This window comes from Ornithorhynchus anatinus, chromosome X1, assembly GCF_004115215.2.
Source record: "Ornithorhynchus anatinus isolate Pmale09 chromosome X1, mOrnAna1.pri.v4, whole genome shotgun sequence".
Taxonomy (NCBI): Eukaryota; Metazoa; Chordata; class Mammalia; order Monotremata; family Ornithorhynchidae; genus Ornithorhynchus; species Ornithorhynchus anatinus.
Window position 1 is genome coordinate 85,676,514 of NC_041749.1, and position 22,505 is coordinate 85,699,018.

At 50.3% G+C, this 22,505-nt stretch overlaps 1 protein-coding gene across 1 annotated transcript in view; it reads left to right on the forward strand.

Annotated features, from left to right (window-relative positions):
• Positions 1-751: 751 nt before the first annotated feature.
• Positions 752-22,505, forward strand: part of IRAK2 (interleukin 1 receptor associated kinase 2) — a 40,351-nt gene continuing 18,597 nt past the window's right edge. The window contains exons 1-2 of the mRNA XM_029049812.2: positions 752-1,141; positions 7,074-7,256. Coding sequence (XP_028905645.1) covers positions 958-1,141; positions 7,074-7,256 — 367 coding nt within the window. The 5' untranslated portion in view covers positions 752-957. The remainder of the gene's footprint in view (positions 1,142-7,073; positions 7,257-22,505) is intronic.

The window sequence follows — 22,505 nt, forward strand, 5'->3', positions numbered from 1 at the left end:
CCGAGGCGCAGGTGGAGGGGGTGGCACTTGCGAGGAGGGAGGAGATCTCCTCTGAGGATACTGCAGGGAAGGATGGGAAAGTAGGGGAGGGGGTTGTTGGGGGGGGAGGGGAGAGGCGGAGGGGTGACTTTGGGGAGCTCAGACCTGATCGTGTTGATTTTCGTGAGGAAATAGGTGGCCAGATCATTAGGGGTGAGAGATGGGGGAGGGGGAGGAACAGGGGGCCTAAGGAGAGAGTTAAAGGTCCGGAACAATCGGCGGGGGTGACGGGCATGGGTGTCGATGAGGGAGGAGAAGAAGCTTTGCCTGGCGGAGGAGAGGGCAGAGTTAAGGCAGGAAAGGATAAATTTGAAGTGTGTGAGGTCGGCTTGGTGCTTGGACTTTCGCCAGCGGCGCTCAGCAGCTCGAGCATAGGAGCGTAGGAGGCGGACGGAGGAGGTGATCCAGGGCTGTGGGTTAGTGCCCGTCACTGGGCAGGGATCGTCTCCGGTTGCCGAATTGTCCATTCCAGGCGCTTAGCACAGGGCTCTGCACATAGTAAGCGCTTAGTAAATATGATCGAATGAATGAACGAACGAGCGAACGAACGTGGCCCGGACGGCGCTGGGCGGAGAGTTGTCATCCCGTAAGAGAGCGGTAGGGGGCAGGCCTCGCCCGCCCGCCACTTCCCGGAAAAGCCGAGCGAGTCATTCATTCCCCCCGCCTCCCGGCCCGGCCCGGCCCGGCCCGGCCCACCCCACCCCACCCAGGGGGCAGGTCCCGGCCCCTGAAGAAATTCCACCGTCCGACTGCCGTCCCTCAAGTCGAGGCCGTCAGATCCGGCTGAGCGGAGGGGCTGAAGTTGGGGGCTTCCGAAGTAAAGCGGCCGCCGCAGGCCCTCGCTCTTGCCAGGGAGACAGAGCGGCCCAGTCCTCATCGCTCCGGGACCGATCGGGCTGGGGGAATCCAAGCCTGCGGATGGCCCAGAAGGAGGAGGACGCCGCCTCCACCCCCTCGAGCTACTCGGAGGGCATGGCCCCACCACCCTCTCCTCCCCGGACTCCCAGCCGGGCGCTCTACATCCACCAGATCCCCGCCTGGGTGCTGGAGGATTTCTGCCAGAAGATGGACAGTCTGAACGACTGGGACTGGATGGAGTTTGGTGAGAGGCGGGGGAGGAGGAGAAGGGGCACGTCAGGACAGGTGGGAGGTGGGGAAGGAGCAGGGCGCTGGCAGGTGGGATTAACCGGATCGAAGGGAATGACGATCTCTTCTCGGGGGAAAGCTTCACGGCTCCCACTTAAGGCCTGGGTCCTGATCCCAAACCTGCCGCTCGGCGGCTGGTCGATCCTTCACTGCTCTGTGCCTCGGTTGCCTCAGGTGTAAGGTGGAGAGCAAATCCTACCCCCTCCTCCTTCGAAGCCGGTCGGCTTGATGGAAAGAGCACGGGCTGGGGAGTCCGAGGACCTGGCTCGTAATCGCGACCCTGCCGCTTGGCTGTTGGGTGATCGTGGACGAGTCGTTTAACTTTTCTGGGCCTCAGTTCCCTCGTCGGCAAAATGAGGATTCTGTTCTCCCTCGTACACAGACCGTGAGCCCCCCGTGGGAGCCGACTAGCCGATCTGCCCCAGTCCTTAATACAGCATCCCCATAGTACGTACTTAACAAATGCCACAATTTTTATAATTATTAGATCGTGAGCCCCAGGGGGGACAAGTGCTGTGTCGAACCATAACTGTGTATCTACCCTACTGCTTGGAACAGTGTTTGATAAGTAGGAAGTGCTGAAGTTATAATAATTAGCATTATAATCCTCGTGATCAAAAATAGATATCAAGTGCCTACTGTAAGCCCTAGAGGAATATACAGAAGCATTAAACATGGTCCCTGAGTTCAAGGATCTTGCAACCAGAACCAGTTTGAGGGGTGGGCAAAGTGGGTAGTCACAGTGACCCAGGACTGCCAAATTGAAGGTGCCCACTTTTATTAATAAAAAATGTTGGTATTTGTTAAGCGCTTACTATGTGCCGAGCACTGTTCTAAGCGCTGGGGTAGACACAGGGGAATCAGGTTGTCCCACGTGGGGCTCACAGTCTTAATCCCCATTTTACAGATGAGGTAACTGAGGCACCGAGAAGTTAAGTGACTTGCCCAAAGTCACACAGCTGACAAGTGGTAGAGCCGGGGTTCGAACCCATGACCTCTGACTCCAAAGCCCGTGCTCTTTCCACTGAGCCACACTGCTTACTCTTTACTTTACGTAACAAACGTAGTATTTGTTAAGTCCTTCCTATGTGCTGGGCATAATACTAAGCGCCGGGGTAGATATGAGATAATCAGGTTGGACACAGACCCCGTCCCACAAGAGGCTTTTCACTCTAAGGGGGGAGGAGAACAGGTATCGAATCCCCATTTTACAGATGCAGGCACTGAGGCACAGAGAAGCGAAGTGACTTGCCCGAAGTCACACAGCAGGTGAGTGGTAGAGCCGGAATTAGTAGAAACCAGGTGCGCTAGAAGTCTTAATATAGACTTTTCTTTATGCTCCATACCCAGGAATGTTGGAACCCAGGGAAGGAGAGGATCCTTATTCCCACCTCGCCCCGCCCCGTCCCACTTTGTCATTTGTTAATCAGTCAGTGGTATTTATTGAGTATGTACTGTATGCAGAGCACTGTACTAGGGCTAGGGTAGATACAAGATCATCAGATTGAACACAGTCCCTGATCCACATGGGGCTCACAGTCTTAATCCCCATTTTACAGATGAGGTAACTGAGGCACAGAGAAGTGAGTCAATTTGCCCCAGTTCCCTCAGCAGACAAGTGACAGAGCTGGGATTAAAATCCCTCTTGACTAAACTCACTGTGGGTAAGGAATATGTCTATCGTTGTACTCCCCCGAACGCTTAGTACAGCGCTCTGCACACAGTAACCACTCAAATGTGATTGAAGAACAAAGGACCTCTGACTTCCAGGCCCATGCTCTTTCCACTAGGCCAATATGCCTTGCTTGTAGCCCCCTCTTGCTAAGTGGAAGAGGTTATTTTTAACCTTTATTTTTCTGACCCTGGCATGGAATCGATCAATCAGTGGTATTTATTGGATGCTCAAAGTGCCTGGGCCAATTCTGGCTTAGTCAGTTGGGGCGAACACACAATACACAGTAGCTTAAGAAAAGAATGAGATAAAAAGGGTGAAGTGGATAAGTAATTACTCCAAATACCAAATCAGTGTTATTTATTGAGTGCTTACCGTGAGTTGAGCACTGTACTAAGCACCTGGGAGAGTACGATCCAGCAGAGGTAGCAGAGATGTTCCCTGCCCACAATAAGTTGAACCACTGATTAATTACTAACAGCTGACCTGAGGGATGGTATGATCTGGGCTGGGGGTAGTAAATGGATCTGGGAATGCTTCATTTCCTATTGGAATATCCAGGCAATGGAGGCAGTTACAAGCTCTAGTCCTCAAAGCAATGGGGAAAGCCAGAGAAGTAGGGATTCCTCATGGATGAAGATGATGTTCTTTCCTCCTGTCAGTTTTACCCAGCTCAGCAACCAGGCCTTCAAGGTGATTGCCCAGTCCAGGAACTGAATTCAGGCTTTTGCAGGAAAATGCACACCAGGAAGCAAATTGGGGGAAAGCCCAGGCTCCACCCGGACTCCACCCGGATTCCCACAACCAAATCCTTTAACTTAAAGGAAGGGCTCGCTAGATGTATTTAGAGAGGCAGCCGGGGAAAAGGCAGGGGGTTAGGGGTCGGAAGACACGGGTGCTATTTCGGCCTCTGCCGGCGATCGGCTGGGTGACCTTGGGCAAATGACTTAACCTTTCTGGGCCTCAGCTTCCCCAACTGGAAATTGGGGTAATCATCCATCCTCCTCTTAAAAGCTCTTGAGAGAGCACTCTAGGAAAGCTCCTGAAAGCTCCTCCCAAAAGCCGATGGGAAAGCATTCTGAGAATAAAAAAAGTACAGTGTACACTAAAGTTGTGATTTTTTACCAAAGCAGGATTATGGGATCTAAGACAGGTCCATGTGTAGGGGGTGTTGACCAACTGCTATTCATCTCCACCAAAGTCAGGGTAAGAGGAAAAGTGCTTATACTGCAACAAGAGGGATTTAGGTTGGATATGAGAGAGAACTTCCCAATTAAAAAGCCTGGGTGACCAGGGGAAACTTTAGGATGTCTTTCCTTGGAGGTCTCTGAAAATGGGATTGATGCCCTTATAGCACAGAGAGTTTAGGTGGAAGGGCAGGAGGGGGAAGGGAGGCTGATGGAAGGGCTGTTCATTCAGTGGTATTTATTGAGTGCTTCCTATGTGCAGAGTATTCTAAGTGCTTGGGAGAGTACGATGTAACAATAAACAGACACATTCCCCACCCACAATGACCTTGGTCATTGTTAGTCCCATTCAGCCCTGTGGTTTTTTGGAAGAACATTGCCACCTTAGTAATAATTTTCTAAGTGCTTATTATGTACTAAGTGCTGACGTAGAAGGTAATCAGGTTGGACACGGTCCCTTACTCACCAGGGACTCAGATTAAATAGGAGGGAGGACAGGTATTGAATCCCCATTTTACAGGTGAGGAAATGGGCACAGAGAAGCGAAGGGCCTTGCCCAAGGTCCCACAGCAGGCAAATGGCAGAGTCAGGAGTAGAACCCAGGTCCCCCAGACTTCCAGGCCTGTGCTCTTTCCACTAGGCCACACTGCTTTCTTGCAAGTTTACAGGGTCTAACAGGTGAGGCTCTTTACTTGCGGGGGAGAGAGAGTAGAGGAATTCAACCCATCCAAACACAGTTATGAAACCTCCAGACACCACACACTCATTTGCCCAGAGAAATCGTTCAACATGAATCCAGGCAGGGCTATGTGAGACAAGACATCTCACTTCCGCCCCTCCTCTGCACTCGTCACACTTGCTTGTGCTCCTAAATGCTCGATCAGTGGTATTTATTGAGTGCTTACTGTGTGCAGAGCACTGTACCATGTGCTTGGGAGAGGACAATAAAAAAAGAGCTGGTAGACAGGTTCTCTGCCCACAGTGAGCTCTCCCCATCTTCAAAGTGCTTCTGAAATCACATCTCCTTCAGAAGGCCTTCCCTGATTGATTTTTAATCTCCCCATTTTATAGAGAAGCAGCATGGCACGGTGGATAGAGCAAGGGCCTGGGAGTCAGAAGGTCATGGGCTCTAATCCTGACTCCACTACTTGTCTGCTATGTGACCTTGGGCAAGTCACTTCAGTTCTCTGTGCTTCACTTACCTCATCTGTAAAATGGGGATTGAGACCGTGAGCCCCATATGGGACAGGGAGTGTATCCACCCCAGCACTTTATACAGTGCCTGGCACATAGTAAGCGCTTAACAAATATCATTATTATTATATATCCCACTTCCTCACAGTAACACTTTTGTACTCTCTAGTCACTTAAGTCCTCACAACCCCCAGTAGCACTTAGGTACACATCTTTACACTCTATTAGTTCCTTCTACCCTGTAATTTCTTTTAGTGTCTGTCTCTCTTGCTATACTGTACGCTCCTTGAGGGTAGGGATGGTGTCTTCTAATTCCATTGTACTCTCCCAAACATGCAGTACAGTGCTCTGCATACAGGCGCTTAATAAATACGATTGATTTTTTTGGTCCTCAAAAAGTACCGAGGAGAGTGCGTTAGGGTCAGTGGAGCAAAGGTTTTGGGGCAGTAGAAGATCTTAGAGATGAGTAGCAGCAATTTCCCATGCCTGATCCCTGACAACTAAGGGAAGAGGCTGAACCTCTGACCACAACTGTAAGAAGAGAATGTCAAGAAACAGAGTGAGGCCTCCAAACCAGTTCCAAGTTTTATAGCTAATGACTCCATGCTGTTTCAGTGGTGCAAACAACAGTTACCAGCCCCCCAAAACATTTTATATGCCCCAGATGATATAGATAGTAAATCTCTTGAGGGCAGAAATCATGTCTCTTAAAATACTCCCCCCTCAGTGCACTGCATATATTGAATTTTACTGGTTGATTGAAGGAATGAAATCACTCTTCACCTGATACAAATCATCTCTCCATCAGTGGTATTTTTTTGAGGGCAGAGGGATATACTAAGGGCTTGGAAGAGTACTATAGAGTAGGTTGGGATGGTTCTTGCCGTCAAGGAGCTCACAATCTAGTGGGGGGAGAAAGACATTAAAATCAACTACAGGCAGGGAAAGCTACCTAGTAGAAAGGTAATATGTAAGTGCTGTGAAGGTGGGTAGAGACTCAAGTGCAAAGGCAGCCTAGAGGGAGGGTGAACAGGGTGGGGATATGAGAGGTTAGTCAGGGAAGGCTTCCTGGAAGAGGTGTGATTTTTTTTTTTTAGTAGGGGTTTGAAGATGGGGAGAGTGTGTAAATGGCTGCTTTCAGGGCTGCTAGATTTTTTTCCAGCCTCTCCTCTTGTGATTGTGGCTGGGAGTTTTCTCAGAAGTCATGACCCAACAGAAAGCTAGGTAGAGCGAACGGAAGAGCGCACAGTTGCTTTTGCCCCTCCACGTTCCTCCCTCCCCTCTCCCCTGCCAACACACACCAACCGTACTAAGGAAGCTCCAAATTTACCTGAACCCACTGGGTTCCGATTGGGAACCGGCCGTGCGTGCCGGCCTCCCCTCGGCGTCTGCATCATTTGGCATCCAGAGATCTGGGCCGATCTCGGTTTAGAGGACGACAAAGAAACTGGGTTGGTCTGCCCATCTGGGTGTGAGAGGGAGGGAAAGGAGGGTGGGATTTTTTATTTCTGGGCCATTCGCTTGGGAGTGCTCCAGACCAAATCAGCCCCTTGGAATTCTCCCAACGGTAGCATTGGCAACCAGTTGTATCCCTGAAACTAGGTGTCTGTTGACCCTAGCCTTCCCTGCCCCACCCCCCTGGAATCATTGCCATTAGGAGTGAACCTCCCAGGTCAGACTGCCCACCCCACCTCCAGTCCCGAGGCTCTTGGGGTGAAGGCGCGGCAGGGAGCCGGACTGAAACTCTCGGGAGCTAAGGGCCAGCGAACAACCACTGGACGGCCGGTTTTCGGCTCTCCGCCTTTTTTAACAGAGCGCGTGCTGTTTGTTTTTAGCGTCTTATGTGATGACCGACCAGACCCAGCTAAGGAAAATCAAATCCATGGAGAGAATCCACGGGTTCAGCATCACCAGGGAGCTTCTCTGGTGGTGGGGCATGCGGCTGGCTACAGTGCAGCAGCTGTTGGACCTGCTGCACCGACTGGAGCTCTACAGGGCAGCACGAGTGATTCTGGATTGTGAGTAACTATCTGAGGGCACAGGAAAACAGGGACCGTACAATTGGAGGTCACTTTCACCCTCTCCTTCCTGCATGCGGAGGGCAGGGCTGGGAGAGTTGGGGCTGGGGGGGGGGGGGGGTGGAGGGGCATGCAGCCGATTGCTAGAGTTAGGCAAAGGGATAGAAGCGAGAGAGCAGAAGTTTCTCAAGAGGGAATCGGCCCGTGGTCAATAGGAGACAAAACCCGGAGGATTTCCCAGGGCCCCACATGCCATTAACGCATCACTCCGTGGGGTGGTCTGTGTTATTTTCCCCGTTTCACAGAGGGATATACTGGGGACCAGAGAGGGTGTGAAACCAGCTCAAGGTGTCTCAGTGAGCCAGCAATGGGGTCAGTTGGAGTCGGGTGTCTTCACGTAGGTTTGGCCCCTACCACTCTGCTTCGGTCCCTCCGAGAGGGGCTAAAATCTTCAGTAAGAAACCAGTGAAAGAGTAAAGCCGGGCACCCAGAGTTAAACCGTGTTCTGAGTCGGGATCTATTTTGATTCCTGACTTTCCCTCTGTGGGGTTCCTGGGAGGTGAACAATTTCTGGGACATCAAAGGACCTCACATTTCTGCCTTAGTGAGGCAAAACTGGTCGGATGACCAGCTAGAATGCCAGTGGGAGCAGATTGATCAATCGTAGTTATTGAGCACTTACTGTGTGCAGAGCACTGTACTAAGCACTTGGGAGAGTACCATATAACAGAGGTGATAGACACGTTCCCTGCCCACAACGAGCTTACAGTCTTTTTTTTATTATTATTGTATTTAAGCTCTTACTGTGTGCCAGGCACTGTACTAGGCTCTGGGGTAGGTAATCGGGTTGGACATAGTCCCTGTCCCACATAGGGCTCATAGTCTTAATCCCCAATTTTAGAGAGGAGGAAACTGAGGCTCGGTGAAGTGACTTGCCCAAGTCCACACAGCAGACAAGCGACAGAGCCAGGACTAGAACCTAGGGCCTCTAATTCTAACTCCCAGGCCTGTGTGCTTTCTACTAGGCCTCACTGCTTCTCTAGCGGGACTTTGAGATTCACATCAACTTTATGACACCACCCTCAGATCTGCAGACAGTTCTCCCTGATCTTTTGGGGATTTCTCACTATCCTTCTGCCTGGCTGAGTGGCAAACCCTAATCCCAAAGCTTGGTAATGAGGAAATTTAGAAACATCAACAACTAACCGTACCTTGACTGTGCCAGAAAATTCTGGGCCCGTAAATGTGGTAGATGGCAGAGAAAGCACGTTCCGGTGGACATCACTGCAGTGACCGCACCATGGGACGTGAGAGCCTGATGAAATGCCTCTTGAACCCGGGCTGTCACCGGTGTGTCCATCCACCCTGGAATTGTTTAGCCACGTTATGCGGCTGGTTCGGTTGTGGCCCTGGGCACAAAGCAACCTCCTGACTATTTGTCAGGCAGTCACGAAGCCTTCCAGAGCGTTCGTGCTATGCTGTGGTATTTCATAGCCCAGCTCCGAGGTGTTTTATATGATGTCCAGATACCCAGTATCGGGGTTCAGATAGGCAACACCACATAGTCACAGTTTAAATGAACAAAATCTCCGAGCCTAATCACTCCATCCGGAGCTCATCTGAGTCCTGTCTCTCTCAGCCACGTGGGGTAACTCTGAGGCTGGAGGTCAGCCGGGCGAGCTTTTAATAATAATAATGATGATGATGATGGTATTTGTTAAGCGCTTACTATGTGCCAGACACTGTACTAAGCGCTGGGGTGGATACAAGCAAATCGGGTTGAACACAGTCCCTGTTCCACATGGGGCTCACAATCTTAATCCCCATTTTACAGATGAGGGGACTGAGGCACAGAGAAGCCAAGTGACTTGCCCGAGGTCACACAGTGGACAAGTGGTGGAGCCGAGATTAGAACCCAGGCCATGACTCCCAGGCCCATGCTCTATCCACTAGGCCACGCCGTCTCCCGACGTAGGGGCTGGAAAGTTCTGCTGATCGAGACCTTAGGTCATGGGCTTGCTCCGCTCCCTGCCACTAACCAATTTTACCAAGAGACTGGGCCACTTTAATTTTTGGGCCAACTGGGAAATTGCTCAGCACCACTGTCTACCTGAAACCTCTGCCCAGTTCGAGGCCTTCTAGGAGGCCTGCTGTGGCCAATTTGACAGAATTTCCTCACTCTTCCCTGATCCACAGCCCCTGGTTGGCTTGAGTGAACATACAGGTCCTCAGACTCCAGTGAAGGTGGGAGGGATGAACTTGGACTTGGAAGGGTTTCTGTTGCCCAGACCCCACCCCGGCCTTAAACTAGCCCGGAGCATTTTTGACATCTCTTCTGGGCATGGTCCTTATGCTAATGGGGTTTCAATTTTAAATGCTTTCTCCAACTCAGGGAAGTAACTACCCTGGAGCTGGAGAGGTATGGAGTGGAGATGAGACGAGAGGAGACTAGGACCAGAAAAACAACTAAATTATGTCTAGGATTCAACCTGACTCCTTGATTTTTTTTTTTTCCCTTCATGGTTCTTTGGTGACTGCAGGTCTCGGAAGGAGAGAGTTTGAGGGGAGAGACTTTTTGTGAAGGATCCAAGGAACTGGTTGGCTGGTCATTTTTGATTGGTGCAGTCATAATTCTCATGGGAAATTCCAAGATCACTCTATTTTGGGTCACAGTTTCTACCAAATCCCTTTTCCAGTTGCATAATTGTGCCTCTAGAGAGCTTCTGGCTTTCATTTCTGTATTGAGAAATACTGTTTTCTTTCCAAAGCCAAGCTTCCTTTTGGTGGGGACTTTTCCTGAACTTAAGTACATAAGGCCGTGCCCCGTGCCATACCTTGGTCAGTCCCCTGGTCCATTCAACCCAGTGGCAACAGGATTCTCAGCAGAACTGTGTGCTGCTGGCCTTCCTTGGTTATGATGCAGAAGCAGCGTGGCCTAGTGGCTAGAGCATGGGCCTGGGCATCAGAAGGACCTGGGTGTTAATGCCGGCTCTGCCCCTTGTCTGCTGTGTGACCTTGGGGAAGTCACTTCTCTGGGCCGCGGTTACCTCATCTGTAAAATGGGGATGAAGACCGTTAGCCAGCCTTACATGGGACAGGGACTGTATCCGATCTGATTAACTTGCATCCACCCCAGTGCTTAGTACAGTGCTTAGCACACAGGAAGCGCTTAACAAATACCATTAAAAAAAAATTGCTGGGTTTTCCAGGGAAGGGCACATGTCTGGGGCCAAGCCAAAATTGGGACGCTAAGAATCCAAATGAATTTTGGCTTCCTGTGCTTCTTTGTGGAGCCCGATACCACTTGTGGATGAATCCCTTTGGACCTGAATTGGGATCGATCTAGGCTGATCCCCAGGGCTGAGGATATCAGAATAGTTCAAAAACAATCTTAACCACAGTCCTCCCTGCTTCTAGAAGCAGCCCATTTCACAACCCTGCTGGACAAGGCAATTCGCCTAACATTCCTATCAATGAGGAATGGAGGCAGCATGGCCTACTGGAAAGAGCATGGGCTTGGGAAGCAGCAGAACTGGGTTCTTGGATCTGTACCCTTTTAGTACTTGATATTTGCCCTCCCCTCAGCCCCACAGCCCTCGTGTATGTATTTATAGTTTATATTGTCTTTCTCGCCCTCTAGACCGTAAACTCTTTGTGGGCAGGGAACGTGTCCACCCACTCTGCTGTATTGCACTCTCCCAAGTACTTAGTATAGTGTTCTGCATACTGTAAGCTCTAAATAGTTACCATTGATTGATTGTAATCCTGGCTCTGCCACTTGCCTACTTGGGCAAGTCACCTTCTCTGCGCCTCAGTTTCCTCAACTGCAAAATGGGAATTCAATCCTACTCCCTCCTACTTAGACTCTGAGCCCCATGGGGGACAGAGGCTGTGCCCAACCTGATTAGGTTGTATATGCCCCAGCTCTTAGAGCAGTGCTTGACCCATAGTAAGAGCTAAACAAATGCAATAATAATAATATCAGCCAAAGTTAAGCCAAATCAGAGGGAAGAATTGGAGCAGGGGGCGGGTGAGGGGAACGGGGGGAGAAGAAAGCCCATGAGGAGAGGGGCTTAGGCTCTCGGGCCTCTGCCCCTGAAACTGAAGACTAGCTGGATTCCAGCCTACCTCATGGGATTCAGCTGAGTTTTAGCAACATTTTGGGGAAATTGTCATAAATTAAAAAAAAAAAAAGCACAAGTTATGGGGAAGTGTATGTTTATTCTCAGATTTGCTTTATTTCTTTTGGGCCTGTTTTGGTGTACCTACTCTAACAAATGTTCATTGCTTCTATAGAGCCAAACAAGCAGCGCGGTCTAGTGGATAGAGCTTGGGCCTGGGAGTCAGAAGGTCGTGGGTTCTGATCCTGGCTCTGCTTCTTGTCTGCTGTGTGACCTTGGTCCAGTCGCTTCACTTCTCTGTGCCTCAGCTCATCTGTAAAATGGGGATTGAGACTGTGAGCCTCACCTGGGACAGGGTCCGTGTCCAACCCAATTAGCTTGTATCCACCCCAGCTCTTAGTAGAGTGCCTGGTAAATAGTAAGCACTTAAATACCATGATCATCATTATTATTATTACTAGAGTCTCTGCCAAAAATATAAGGAACCTAGTGGGCTATGAGTCCACAGTAACACAGAGAGACCTCACTAATCCCCTATAAAGGGGATTAGTTGATAGGAATTTTCTCCTCATTGTAGCTGCTGGCTAAACGACCGGTTTGCCAAACCCCAAAAGTTTCTTGTGCCTTTGAGGAGACTAAATCTCTCATCAGTGATAATGGTAGTGGTTTTGGCATTTGTTAAGTACTGGGGTAGATAATCAGGTTGGGCACAGTCCCTTGCCCGGATGGGGCTCCCAGTCTGGTCAGAAGGGAATCCCCATTTTACAGATGAGGAATGAGGCACAGAGAAGTGAAGTGGCTTGCCCAGGGTCACACAGCAGACCAGTGGCAGAGCTGGGATTAGAAACCAGGTCCTCTGACTCAGGCCCGGCTCTTTCCTCTAGGCCATGGTGCTTCTTGGTAGAGGTAGTAACGGCAGTGCTGCCGTAGGCGTATGTGTGGCCTGCTGATTTTTTCCTTTTTAGCATGGGGACAAGCTGCCGGCTTGTGGGGTGGGAGGGGGCTAATGAAGAGTTCATTAGCCACCTGGCCCCCTCCACTTCCCTATAGTCCCACCTCCTTCTCTCACCCAGCTCTCCCCTGCCCAGTTTCCATGTGTCCTTTGACCTGGTCTTCTCTGGATCCTTTCTCCTCCACGCCGTATCTCTCTTGAGCCTCTGTCTACCCCAGCTCCTGCCTCTCCTATGCTCTGGGTTCTTCAGTTCTAGTCTCCCCAGCCTCACCTCTCCCACATTCCGGTTCCCCTAGGTACCTGGCTCCCATTGCCCTGGCCTGCCTGGACCTTGATGTTTTTCCCTGGCTTCACTGCTTGTCTGCTGCGTGACCTTGGGCAAGTCACTTCACTTTTCTGTACCTCAGTTACATCATCTGTAAAATGGGGATTGAGAGTGTGAGGCCCACATGGGGCAGGGACGGTGTCCAACCCGATTTGCTTGTATCCATTCATTCATTCATTCATTCATTCAATAGTATTTATTGAGTGCTTACTATGTGCAGAGCACTGTACTAAGCGCTTGGGATGAACAAGTCGGCAACAGATAGAGACAGTCCCTGCCGTTTGATGGGCTTACAGTCTAATCGGGAGAGACGGACAGACGAGAACAATGGCAATAAACAGAGTCAAGGGGAAGAACATCTCGTAAAAACAATGGCAACTAAATAGAATCAAGGCGATGTACAATTCATTAACAAAATAAATAGGGTAACGAAAATATATACAGTTGAGCGGACGAGTACAGTGCTGTGGGGATGGGAAGGGAGAGGTGGAGGAGCAGAGGGAAAAGGGGAAAATGAGGGTTTAGCTGCGGAGAGGTAAAGGGGGGATGGCAGAGGGAGTAGAGGGAGAAGCGCTCAGTCTGGGAAGGCCTCTTGGAGGAGGTGAGTTTTAAGTAGGGTTTTGAAGAGGGAAAGAGAATCAGTTTGGCGGAGGTGAGGAGGGAGGGCGTTCCAGGACCGCGGGAGGACGTGACCCAGGGGTCGACGGCGGGATAGGCGAGACCGAGGGACGGTGAGGAGGTGGGCGGCAGAGGAGCGGAGCGTGCGGGGTGGGCGGTAGAAAGAGAGAAGGGAGGAGAGGTAGGAAGGGGCAAGGTGATGGAGAGCCTTGAAGCCTAGAGTGAGGAGTTTTTGTTTGGAGCGGAGGTCGATAGGCAACCACTGGAGTTGTTTAAGAAGGGGAGTGACATGCCCAGATCGTTTCTGCAGGAAGATGAGCCGGGCAGCGGAGTGAAGAATAGACTGGAGCGGGGCGAGAGAGGAGGAAGGGAGGTCAGAGAGAAGGCTGACGCAGTAGTCTAGCCGGGATATAACGAGAGCCCGTAATAATAAGGTAGCCGTTTGGGTGGAGAGGAAAGGGCGGATCTTGGCGATATTGTAGAGGTGAAACCAGCAGGTCTCGGTAACGGATAGGATGCGTGGGGTGAACGAGAGAGACGAGTCAAGGATGACACCGAGATCGCGGGCCTGAGAGACAGGAAGGATGGTCGTGCCATCCACGGTGATAGAGAAGTCTGGGAGAGGACCGGGTTTGGGAGGGAAGATGAGGAGCTCAGTCTTGCTCATGTTGAGTTTTAGGTGGCGGGCCGACATCCAGGTGGAGACATCCTGGAGGCAGGAGGAGATGCGAGCCCGAAGGGAGGGGGAGAGGACAGGGGCGGAGATGTAGATCTGCGTGTCCTCTGCGTAGAGATGGTAGTCAAAGCCGTGAGAGCGAATGAGTTCACCGAGGGAGTGAGTGTAAATGGAGAACAGAAGAGGGCCAAGAACTGACCCTTGAGGAACTCCAACAGTTAAAGGATGGGAGGGGGAGGAGGCTCCAGCGAAGGAGACCGAGAATGACCGGCCAGAGAGGTAAGAGGAGAACCGGGAGAGGACAGAGTCCGTGAAGCCAAGGTGAGATAAGGTATGGAGGAGGAGGGGATGGTCGACAGTGTCAAAGGCAGCAGAGAGGTCAAGGAGGATCAGAATGGAGTAGGAGCCATTGGATTTGGCAAGAAGGAGGTCACGGGTGACCTTAGAGAGAGCAGTCTCGGTAGAGTGGAGGGGACGGAAGCCAGATCGGAGGGGGTCTAGGAGAGAATGGGAGTTAAGGAATTCTAAGCATCGATTGTAGATGACTCGTTCTAGGATTTTGGAAAGGAAGGGTAGTAGGGAGATAGGGCGATAACTGGAGGGGGAAGTGGGGTCAAGAGCGGGTTTTTTTAGGATGGGGGAGACGTGGGCGTGTTTGAAGGCAGAGGGGAAGGAGCCCTTGGAGATTGAGTGGTTAAAAATAGAAGTTAAGGAAGGTAGGAGGGCAGGGGCGATGGTTTTAAGAAGGTGAGAGGGAATGGGGTCCGAGGCGCAGGTGGAGGGGGTGGCACTTGCGAGGAGGGAGGAGATCTCCTCTGAGGATACTGCAGGGAAGGATGGGAAAGTAGGGGAGGGGGTTGGTGGGGGGGAGGGGAGAGGCGGAGGGGTGACTTTGGGGAGCTCAGACCTGATCGTGTTGATTTTCGTGAGGAAATAGGTGGCCAGATCATTGGGGGTGAGAGATGGGGGAGGGGGAGGAGGGGGAGGCGCATAGCACAGTGCCTGACTCTTGGTAAGCGTTTAACAAATACCACTAAAAATAATATTAAAATAATTGCCAGGAAGAGGAGGCCATGAGCAAAGGCCCTGGGAGGTGGGGTGACTTGTGCAGGAGGGAGGTGGTAGGTAATGAGAATCTTGCCCTTTTGCTCAAGGGGCTCTCTTGGAGTCAGTTCCTGCCTGCGCGTGAGAGAGGGGCGATTGGGCAACCAAAATATCAGGAGAGAAGTTAGCTTTGTGCAGGGAAGAAGGAGTCTGGGACCTCAGGGAAACAAAGGAGTAAAACTAGGGCACCCAGAAGACTTTAAGGAAAGAGCCTGGGGGAGGTCCGTGAGAAATGAAGAGAAAGGGGAAAAGCAGCTGGAGTGGCCAATGATTTTATTGACTTTGGCGATTAAGACTTTTCGGAGTCAAGGTCCAGCTTGTTTGAAACGCTGCAAGGTGTGAACGACAAAACTGGTGATCCGGCTCTTCCAAAACACAAGCTGATCTGCACGGGTTCTCAGAAAGGAAAGTGTTCCAAATGAATCACACCTACTCCTCACAGGCAGCCTACCTAAACTGGCCTCACCAGCGAATCTCTGGGGACCCTGTGCCTCCCCTCCAGGAAGTAAGCATTTCGTCACTTTGGTATTTAGAGAGGGGCTTTCCAAAGTGTGCTCATCAAGTGAGGAACATGTGAGCTAGAAAGCTGCACCTCAGGCTTCAGGATTTTGGGTCGGGGAGCTTGGGGCTTCGATGGGGGGAATTCCCTCTGTGGCCCCCACTGTTAGTTGATAAGTGGTATCTAATGAGTGCTTCCTTTGTCCAGAGCCCTGTCCTAAGTGCTGGGGAGAGCACAGTGCGATAGAGTTGGTAGAAACTGCGGATAGGGGAAGCGGCAGAATATATGCATATGAACGTGAGTGCTGTGGGGCTGGGGATTGGGTGAAGGGAAGGGAAGAAGGAGTCTGGGAAAGAGGAGTCTGGGACCTCAGGAAAACAAAGGAGTAAAACCAGGGCATCCAGTGTGCTGTGGGGCTGGGGATTGGGTGAGTTAAAAAAAAAAAAAGTGCTTGAGGGGTACAGACCCAAGTGCAGAGGCAATGCAGAAGGAGGGCGAACAAGATGGGGAAATGAGAGGTTAATCAGGGAAGGCTTCCTGGGAAAGAGATGACCTTAGTAGGACTTTGAAGATGGGGAGAGTGGTAGTCTGTCACTGGTGGGAAAGAAGTGGTCATGCCCCTCCTAGCTGAGTTTTTCAGTAGAAAACTTTTAGCCATCATTCCCTGGGAGGCAAGGCTGAAGTTCAGTGATCCCTCATAGTATTTGGTCTGTGTAAGTGTAACAGGGTAGTGGCATCATACACCACTAGCCCTGATTTGGCCTAGTGGATAGAGCATGGGCCTGGGAGTTGGAAAGTCGTGGATTCTAATACTGGCCCCGCTGCTTGTCTGCTGTGTGGCCTTGGGCGAGTTACTTCTTCTCTGGGCCTCAGTTACCTCATCTGTAAAATTGGGAATTGAGATTGTGAGCCCCACACGGGACAGGGACTGTGTCCAACCCGATTTGCTTGTATCCACCCCAGTGCTTAGAACACCCCAGTGCCAGTTCCTGGCACATAGTAAGCGCTTAACAAATACCTAATTATTATTACTAAGTGCTTGGGAGAGTACAATAGAAGTAAAATACACAATCCCTGCCCTCAAGAGGCTTATGATCTAATGGGGGAAATTGAGCAGACACAAGCAGCGTATATGCAAATGAGAACAAGAGGGGAAAATGTTATTATAGTTACAGGTATTTTTTGTAGTCTCAGCAACCTGGGGTCCAACTGTGCCTAGGTGATTCCCAGCAAACCCCTAAATAGGGTAGAGAGCTGTAGGAGACCAGGAAGTTGTCCAATCCCTCCAGAACCCAACTGGGTCAGCTTGGTGCTGGTTGACTTGCCAACCAGACCCTCTGTTACCAAGGCTGTCCTCCGGCCTACCCTCTCTTTCCAGCCTACCCTCTCTCTCCACCTACAAAGCCTAATGCCGACTTTGCTTGAGAGAGTGTTCTTGTTTAGGGTCTGGCTGGCTTAGGATGATATCTCACTTCTGGGTCCCCAAAGCCACTCACTTGACCATGTTACATATACAGCCAGGGGGCTCGGCAGGTGAAGGTAGCCAATATGTAAAATGGACAGAGCTGTTGGAGAGCCTTGAAACCAATGGTGAGGAGTTTCTGCTTGAGGGCCTTGAACCCCATGTGGGGCATGGACTGTAGCCAACCTGATTATCTTGTCTCTACCCCAGGGCTTAATACAGTGCCTGGAACACAGTAAGTGATCACCTGGAACATAGTGTTTTAAGGCATACCATTAAAAAACCAAAACGGAACAAAAAAAACTCTTACAGGATGCTGGAAGTACAGGGTTAAGTATTATTATTATTATCATATTTATTAAGCACAATTCTAAGCCCTGGAATTGATACAAGTTTATCAGGTTGGACACAGTCCCCATCCCACATGGGGCTTGTAGCCCAAGTAGGAGGTAGAACAGGTATGGAATCCCCATTTAATAGTTGAGGGGAACTGAGGCACAGAGAAGCGAAATGGCCCAAGGTCACACAGCAGGAAAGTGGCGCAGCTGGGATTAGGATCCAGATCCTCTGACTCCCAAGCCCTGAGCTTCCAGGTAGGGGATTTATTTCACTTTGAGTAAATTACCCCAACGTAGCTCAGAGGTTGCACAGAAGGCCCTGGTGAAGGAGAAAAAAGAAAGCCAATTAAATAGTAGGTTTTCACTCCCCGAATGAGGGAAACCAGCCAGCCCAGCCCAGACACTCAGTCCTGAGAGCTTGAGAACCCGCGTGTAACAGAGGAGCTGCTTCAGCTATTTCTGATGTTTCCTTTTTACTGGAGTAACCGAGAAACCTTCTTCATGTGAAACCCAGAGTTGTGTACAGCTAACACTGCTGACAAGTCTGTTTCTCAAACCCACTATCACTCGGTCAGTGGTCCCTAATGTGAAACAATATCCAGAGAGATTAATTGGAGTATTTATTAAACTCTTATGTGCCAAGCACAGTGGTAAGCCCTGGGGTAGATACAGAGTTTTGAGATCAGACACAGTCCCTGTCCCACTTGGAGCTCACCATCTAATAAGGGAGAGCAGGTATCCTATCCCCGCTTTACAGGCTCAGAAAGGTTAAGCAACTTGTCTGAGGTTGCTCACACAGCGGGCCAGAAGTGGACCTGGGATTAGAACCCTGATTTCCTGACTCCCAGCCCCATGCTTTTTCCACTGGGTCACACTGTGGGAGGGAAGGGAAAGCGTCCCTCAATTTTTAGGCCTGCAAGAGGCCACAAGAAGCCCTGAAATCACACACCGGGGGGGAATCGCTCAATCAGCACCCGACCAGGAAGCGCCCAGGCCCACAGTCCTCAGTTTCGGGAAGTATTGGGATGGATTTGGGTTCGAGCTGGCCCTGGACACCTGGAGGATCATTGCGGAGTTAGCCCGAGTCTGGCATCTCCAAACAGAATTTTTCTTGGTTCCGGGAGGATTCCTGGCCGTTTTGAAACCCATGGGCAGGAGTAAGACTCTCAGAGCCCTGCGAAATGGGGCAAACTCAGGGTGGTCCCAAGGGACCCTAGACCTCCTTGAAGTTTGGGGAGGCCCCACACCCCAGACCTACTTCAGTTTGAAGGGCCCATGAGAGACTCCTGAAGCCCAACAGTGCTTCAATCAATCATATTTGAGCGCTTACTGTGTGCCAGGCACTGTACTAAGAGCTTGGGAGAGTATGCTATCACTGAGTTGGTAGAATGTATCTGTGGTAATAATAATGATGATGGTATTAAGCATTTACCATGTACCAAAGCACCGTGCTAAGTGCTAGAGTAGATACAATACCATCAGATCAGACACAGTCCCTGTCCCTTCACAGTCTGAACTGTAGGGAGAGCTGGTAGCATTCCCATTTTACAGATGAGGAAACTGAGGCTCAGGGCAGTAAAGTGACTTGCCCGAGGTCCCACTGCAGGCCAGCAGCAGAACTGGCACTAGAACTAAAGTTTCCTGGCTCCCTGTCTCCAGGGCTCAAAATAGCAAATATAGCTGCACTTCTAGCCTGCCACTCCACCACTAGCCCAGATGTCCTCATGAAGGCCAGGGGGTCAGAAGGCTCGAAGCATCTCCAGTGGCTGCGTGCTGGGTGGGAGAATGGAAGAAGCACAAGGCCCTTTTCGCTGCAACACTGAACAGATGGAAAACTTGTCCTCACTAGTGGAAGCCCCAGTGAGATCAATCAATCAATGATATTCACTGAGCGCTTACTCTGTGCAGAGCACTATACTAAGCGTTTGGAAGAACATCATCTAACAGAGTTGGTAGACCCATCCCCTGCCCACAAGGAAAATGGAGGGGGAGACAGACATGAATATAAATAAATTATGGATATGAACACCAGTGCTGTGTGTCTGAGAGAGGGTGAATAAAGGGGTGCAAATCCTAGTGCGAGAGTGACCCAAAGGGAGTGGGAGAAGAGGAAATAAGGGCTTAGTCGGGGAAAGCCTCTTGGAGGAGATGTGTTTTTAGTAAGGCTTTGAAGGTGGGGAGGGTTATTGTCTGTTGGATGTGAAGAGGGAGGGAGTGCCGGGCCGGAGGCGGAACGTGGGCGAGGGGTCAGTGGTGAGACAGACGAGATTGATGTGCAGTGAATAGGTTGGCATTAGAGGAGCAAAGTGTGTGAGCTGGGTTGTAGTAAATTAGGGAGAAAAGGTAGGAGGGGTCAGGGTGATTGAGTGCTTTAAAGCTGATGGGAAGGATTTTCTGTTTGTTGCAGTGGTGGATGGGCAACTGCTGGAGGTTCTTGTGGAGTGGGGAAGCATGAACTGAACGGTTTTGTATGAAAATGAGCTGGGCAGCAGAGTGAAGGATGGACTGGAGTGGGGAGAGACAGGAGATGGGGGGGTCAAGTGAGGAGGCTGATGCAGTAATCAAGGTGGGATAGGATAAATGCTTGGATTAATGTGGTAGCTGTTTGGCTGGAGAGGAAAGGGTGGATTTTAGTCATGGTACGGTGATGTCAAGAAACACCGTGGGAGACAGAAGGACCAGGGTTCTAATCCCGACTCCCACTTGTCTCCTGCGTGACCTTGTGCAAATCCCTTAACTTCCCTGTGCCTCAGCTACCTCATCTTTACAATGGAGATTAAGACTGTGAACCCCATGTGGGACATGCACTGACCAGGACTGTGGAACCTGGTTAGCTTGTATCGACCCCAGTGCTTAGTACAGTGCCTGGCACATAGTAGGCGCTTAATAAATACCATAAAGAAAAAGAAAAAAGAGAGACCAAGCTCTTTGTTGAATTGACAGGTTTTGGTGACAGACTGTGGGTTGAATGAGAGAGATGAAGGAGATTAACAACGTGCTACTCTCCTTAAGATTGCCATATACACAGGAGGATTAGTCAGGGCAAGATCCTGCGAGTTTGGCCTTTGTGGGGCTCCGTAGCCCTTCCGTATTGTCTCCAGGGCAGGTTGGCTTCCTTCTGTTCTCACAGTGGCTGGGGAAACCCCTCTTCCCTTTGACAGCAGTCTTGTGGCTATCGCTGTTTTCTGAGAAAGGTTTGTGGGCTTTTTTTTCCTCCCTTGGAAGTGAAAGATTTTGACGAACTTGCCTGCCTTTGTGATGGACTTGTTTGCTTGCCGTTTCCTTTGGGGATTTCCTGGTCAGTGGGAACAAAGGGATTGGGAAAGCAGTGAAGTGTCTAAAGTTGACACATCTGTGAAAAGCCTGTAAGAAGGAAGGAAGGAACTGCATCCGCCAAAAGAGCAAGTGAAAGATGAGTGGAAAGAACAGTTCCTCTGCTCAAGTCACCCAGGCATCTTCCAAGAGAGAGGAGAACTGGGACCCAGCAATTTCATTCCAAGGTCCTCAAAATCTGAGCTTTTCCAGAGAAAGAGGATATCCCAGTCTGCTCAATGATAAAAACAGCCATGTACTAGCAGGGTGAGGGCTGGGTCTCCGATTTTTCCTATTCTAATGCCTCCATCTTAATATGGAAATCTAAGCAGTACCTTATTGACAAGGCCTCAAAAGCAAATCATTTACTCTGTCCGTGTCTTGGATACTTGTCCCCATCTGTCAAGTGGACACTGAGCAGTGAAGACACGAGGCTGGGAATTAGAGATAATTGAGTTCAAATCCTGGCCCCGTCCCCAAATCCCTGGATCGGATTTTGGGGAACTGGAAATGGGATGGAGGTGAGGCCGAAATGGCAAGAGAGACACAAAGGCGAGCCAACGAGTGTCAGGGGTAGAGAAGAAGAGAGGGAAAGTTGAGGGGAGAGAGAAAAAGACAGAAAGAGAAAAGAGGAACAGAAAGAGGGGTGTCAGAGAAAGGAAGGGATGGAGGTGAAGAAGGGTCAGGGAGGGATAAAGAGAGAACAGATGGGGATGGGAAGGATATGGGCAACAGGAGGCAACAAACACACAGATACAGGCACTTCTCCTGTAACATGATAGTTGTGTTCCTGTGAACTCCAAAAATCGTGTTGTCAACAGTTGTTTCAGTAAGAAACAAGGGGTTAGGAGGAAGATAGTTTGTGAACCATTGAAATAGTACATGGCTTCTAGCCACTGAGTGAAATTAAAGGTGTGGAAGACAAAGAAGCTTTAGAACAAGCTTTATAAGTCTAAAAATTGAAATGAAGTACTGTGTTTCACTTGTTCCTCTGACAGGGACCATTTTGCATTGCTTCAGAATGAGTTTCTAGTAAACAATGAATTTTTAAATAGTGGCATTTAGTTCTCTTTGCAATATTAATGATGGACTGGTAACCGGATCTGTGCCACAGATCCTGTCCTACTGTTCCTTCTTCAACTCTCCCATCTTTCCCAGCAGTATCCCAAGAGGAGCTCTCCTGCCTTCTCTCAAAATCCACCCCTTCCAACTGCACCTCCGACCCCATCCCACCGCACCTTATCAAAGTGCTTGCCCCCTCCCTGGTCGCCATCTTCAACCGTTCACTCTCCAACGGCTTCTTCCCCACTGCTTTCAAATATGCTCATGTCTCCCCGCCCTAAAAAAAATCCTCTCTTGACCCCACGATTCCCTCCAGTTATCACCCCATCTTTCTCCTACCATTCCTCTCCAAACTCCGTGAGCAAGTTGTCTACACCCCACTGTCTCCACTTCCTCTCCTCCAGTTCTCTCCTTGACCCCCTCCAGTCTGGCTTCCGTCCCCTTCACTCCACAGAAACGGCCCTCTCACAGGTCACCAATGATCTCCTTCTTGCCAAATCCAACAGCCTCTACTCCATCCCAATCCTCCTCATCCTCTCAGCTGCCTTCAACGCTGTCGATGATCCCCTTCTCCTGGAATCATTATCCAACCTTGGCTTCTCTGACACCGTCCTCTTCTGTTTCTCCTCCGATCTCTTTGGCTGCTCCTTCTCAGTCTCTTTCTGGAGCTCCTCCTCTGCCTCCTACCATTTAAATGCGGAAGTCCTCAAGGTTCAGTTCTGGGTCCCCCTCTATTCTCCATCTATGCCCACTCCCTTGGAGAACTCATTCGCTCCCATG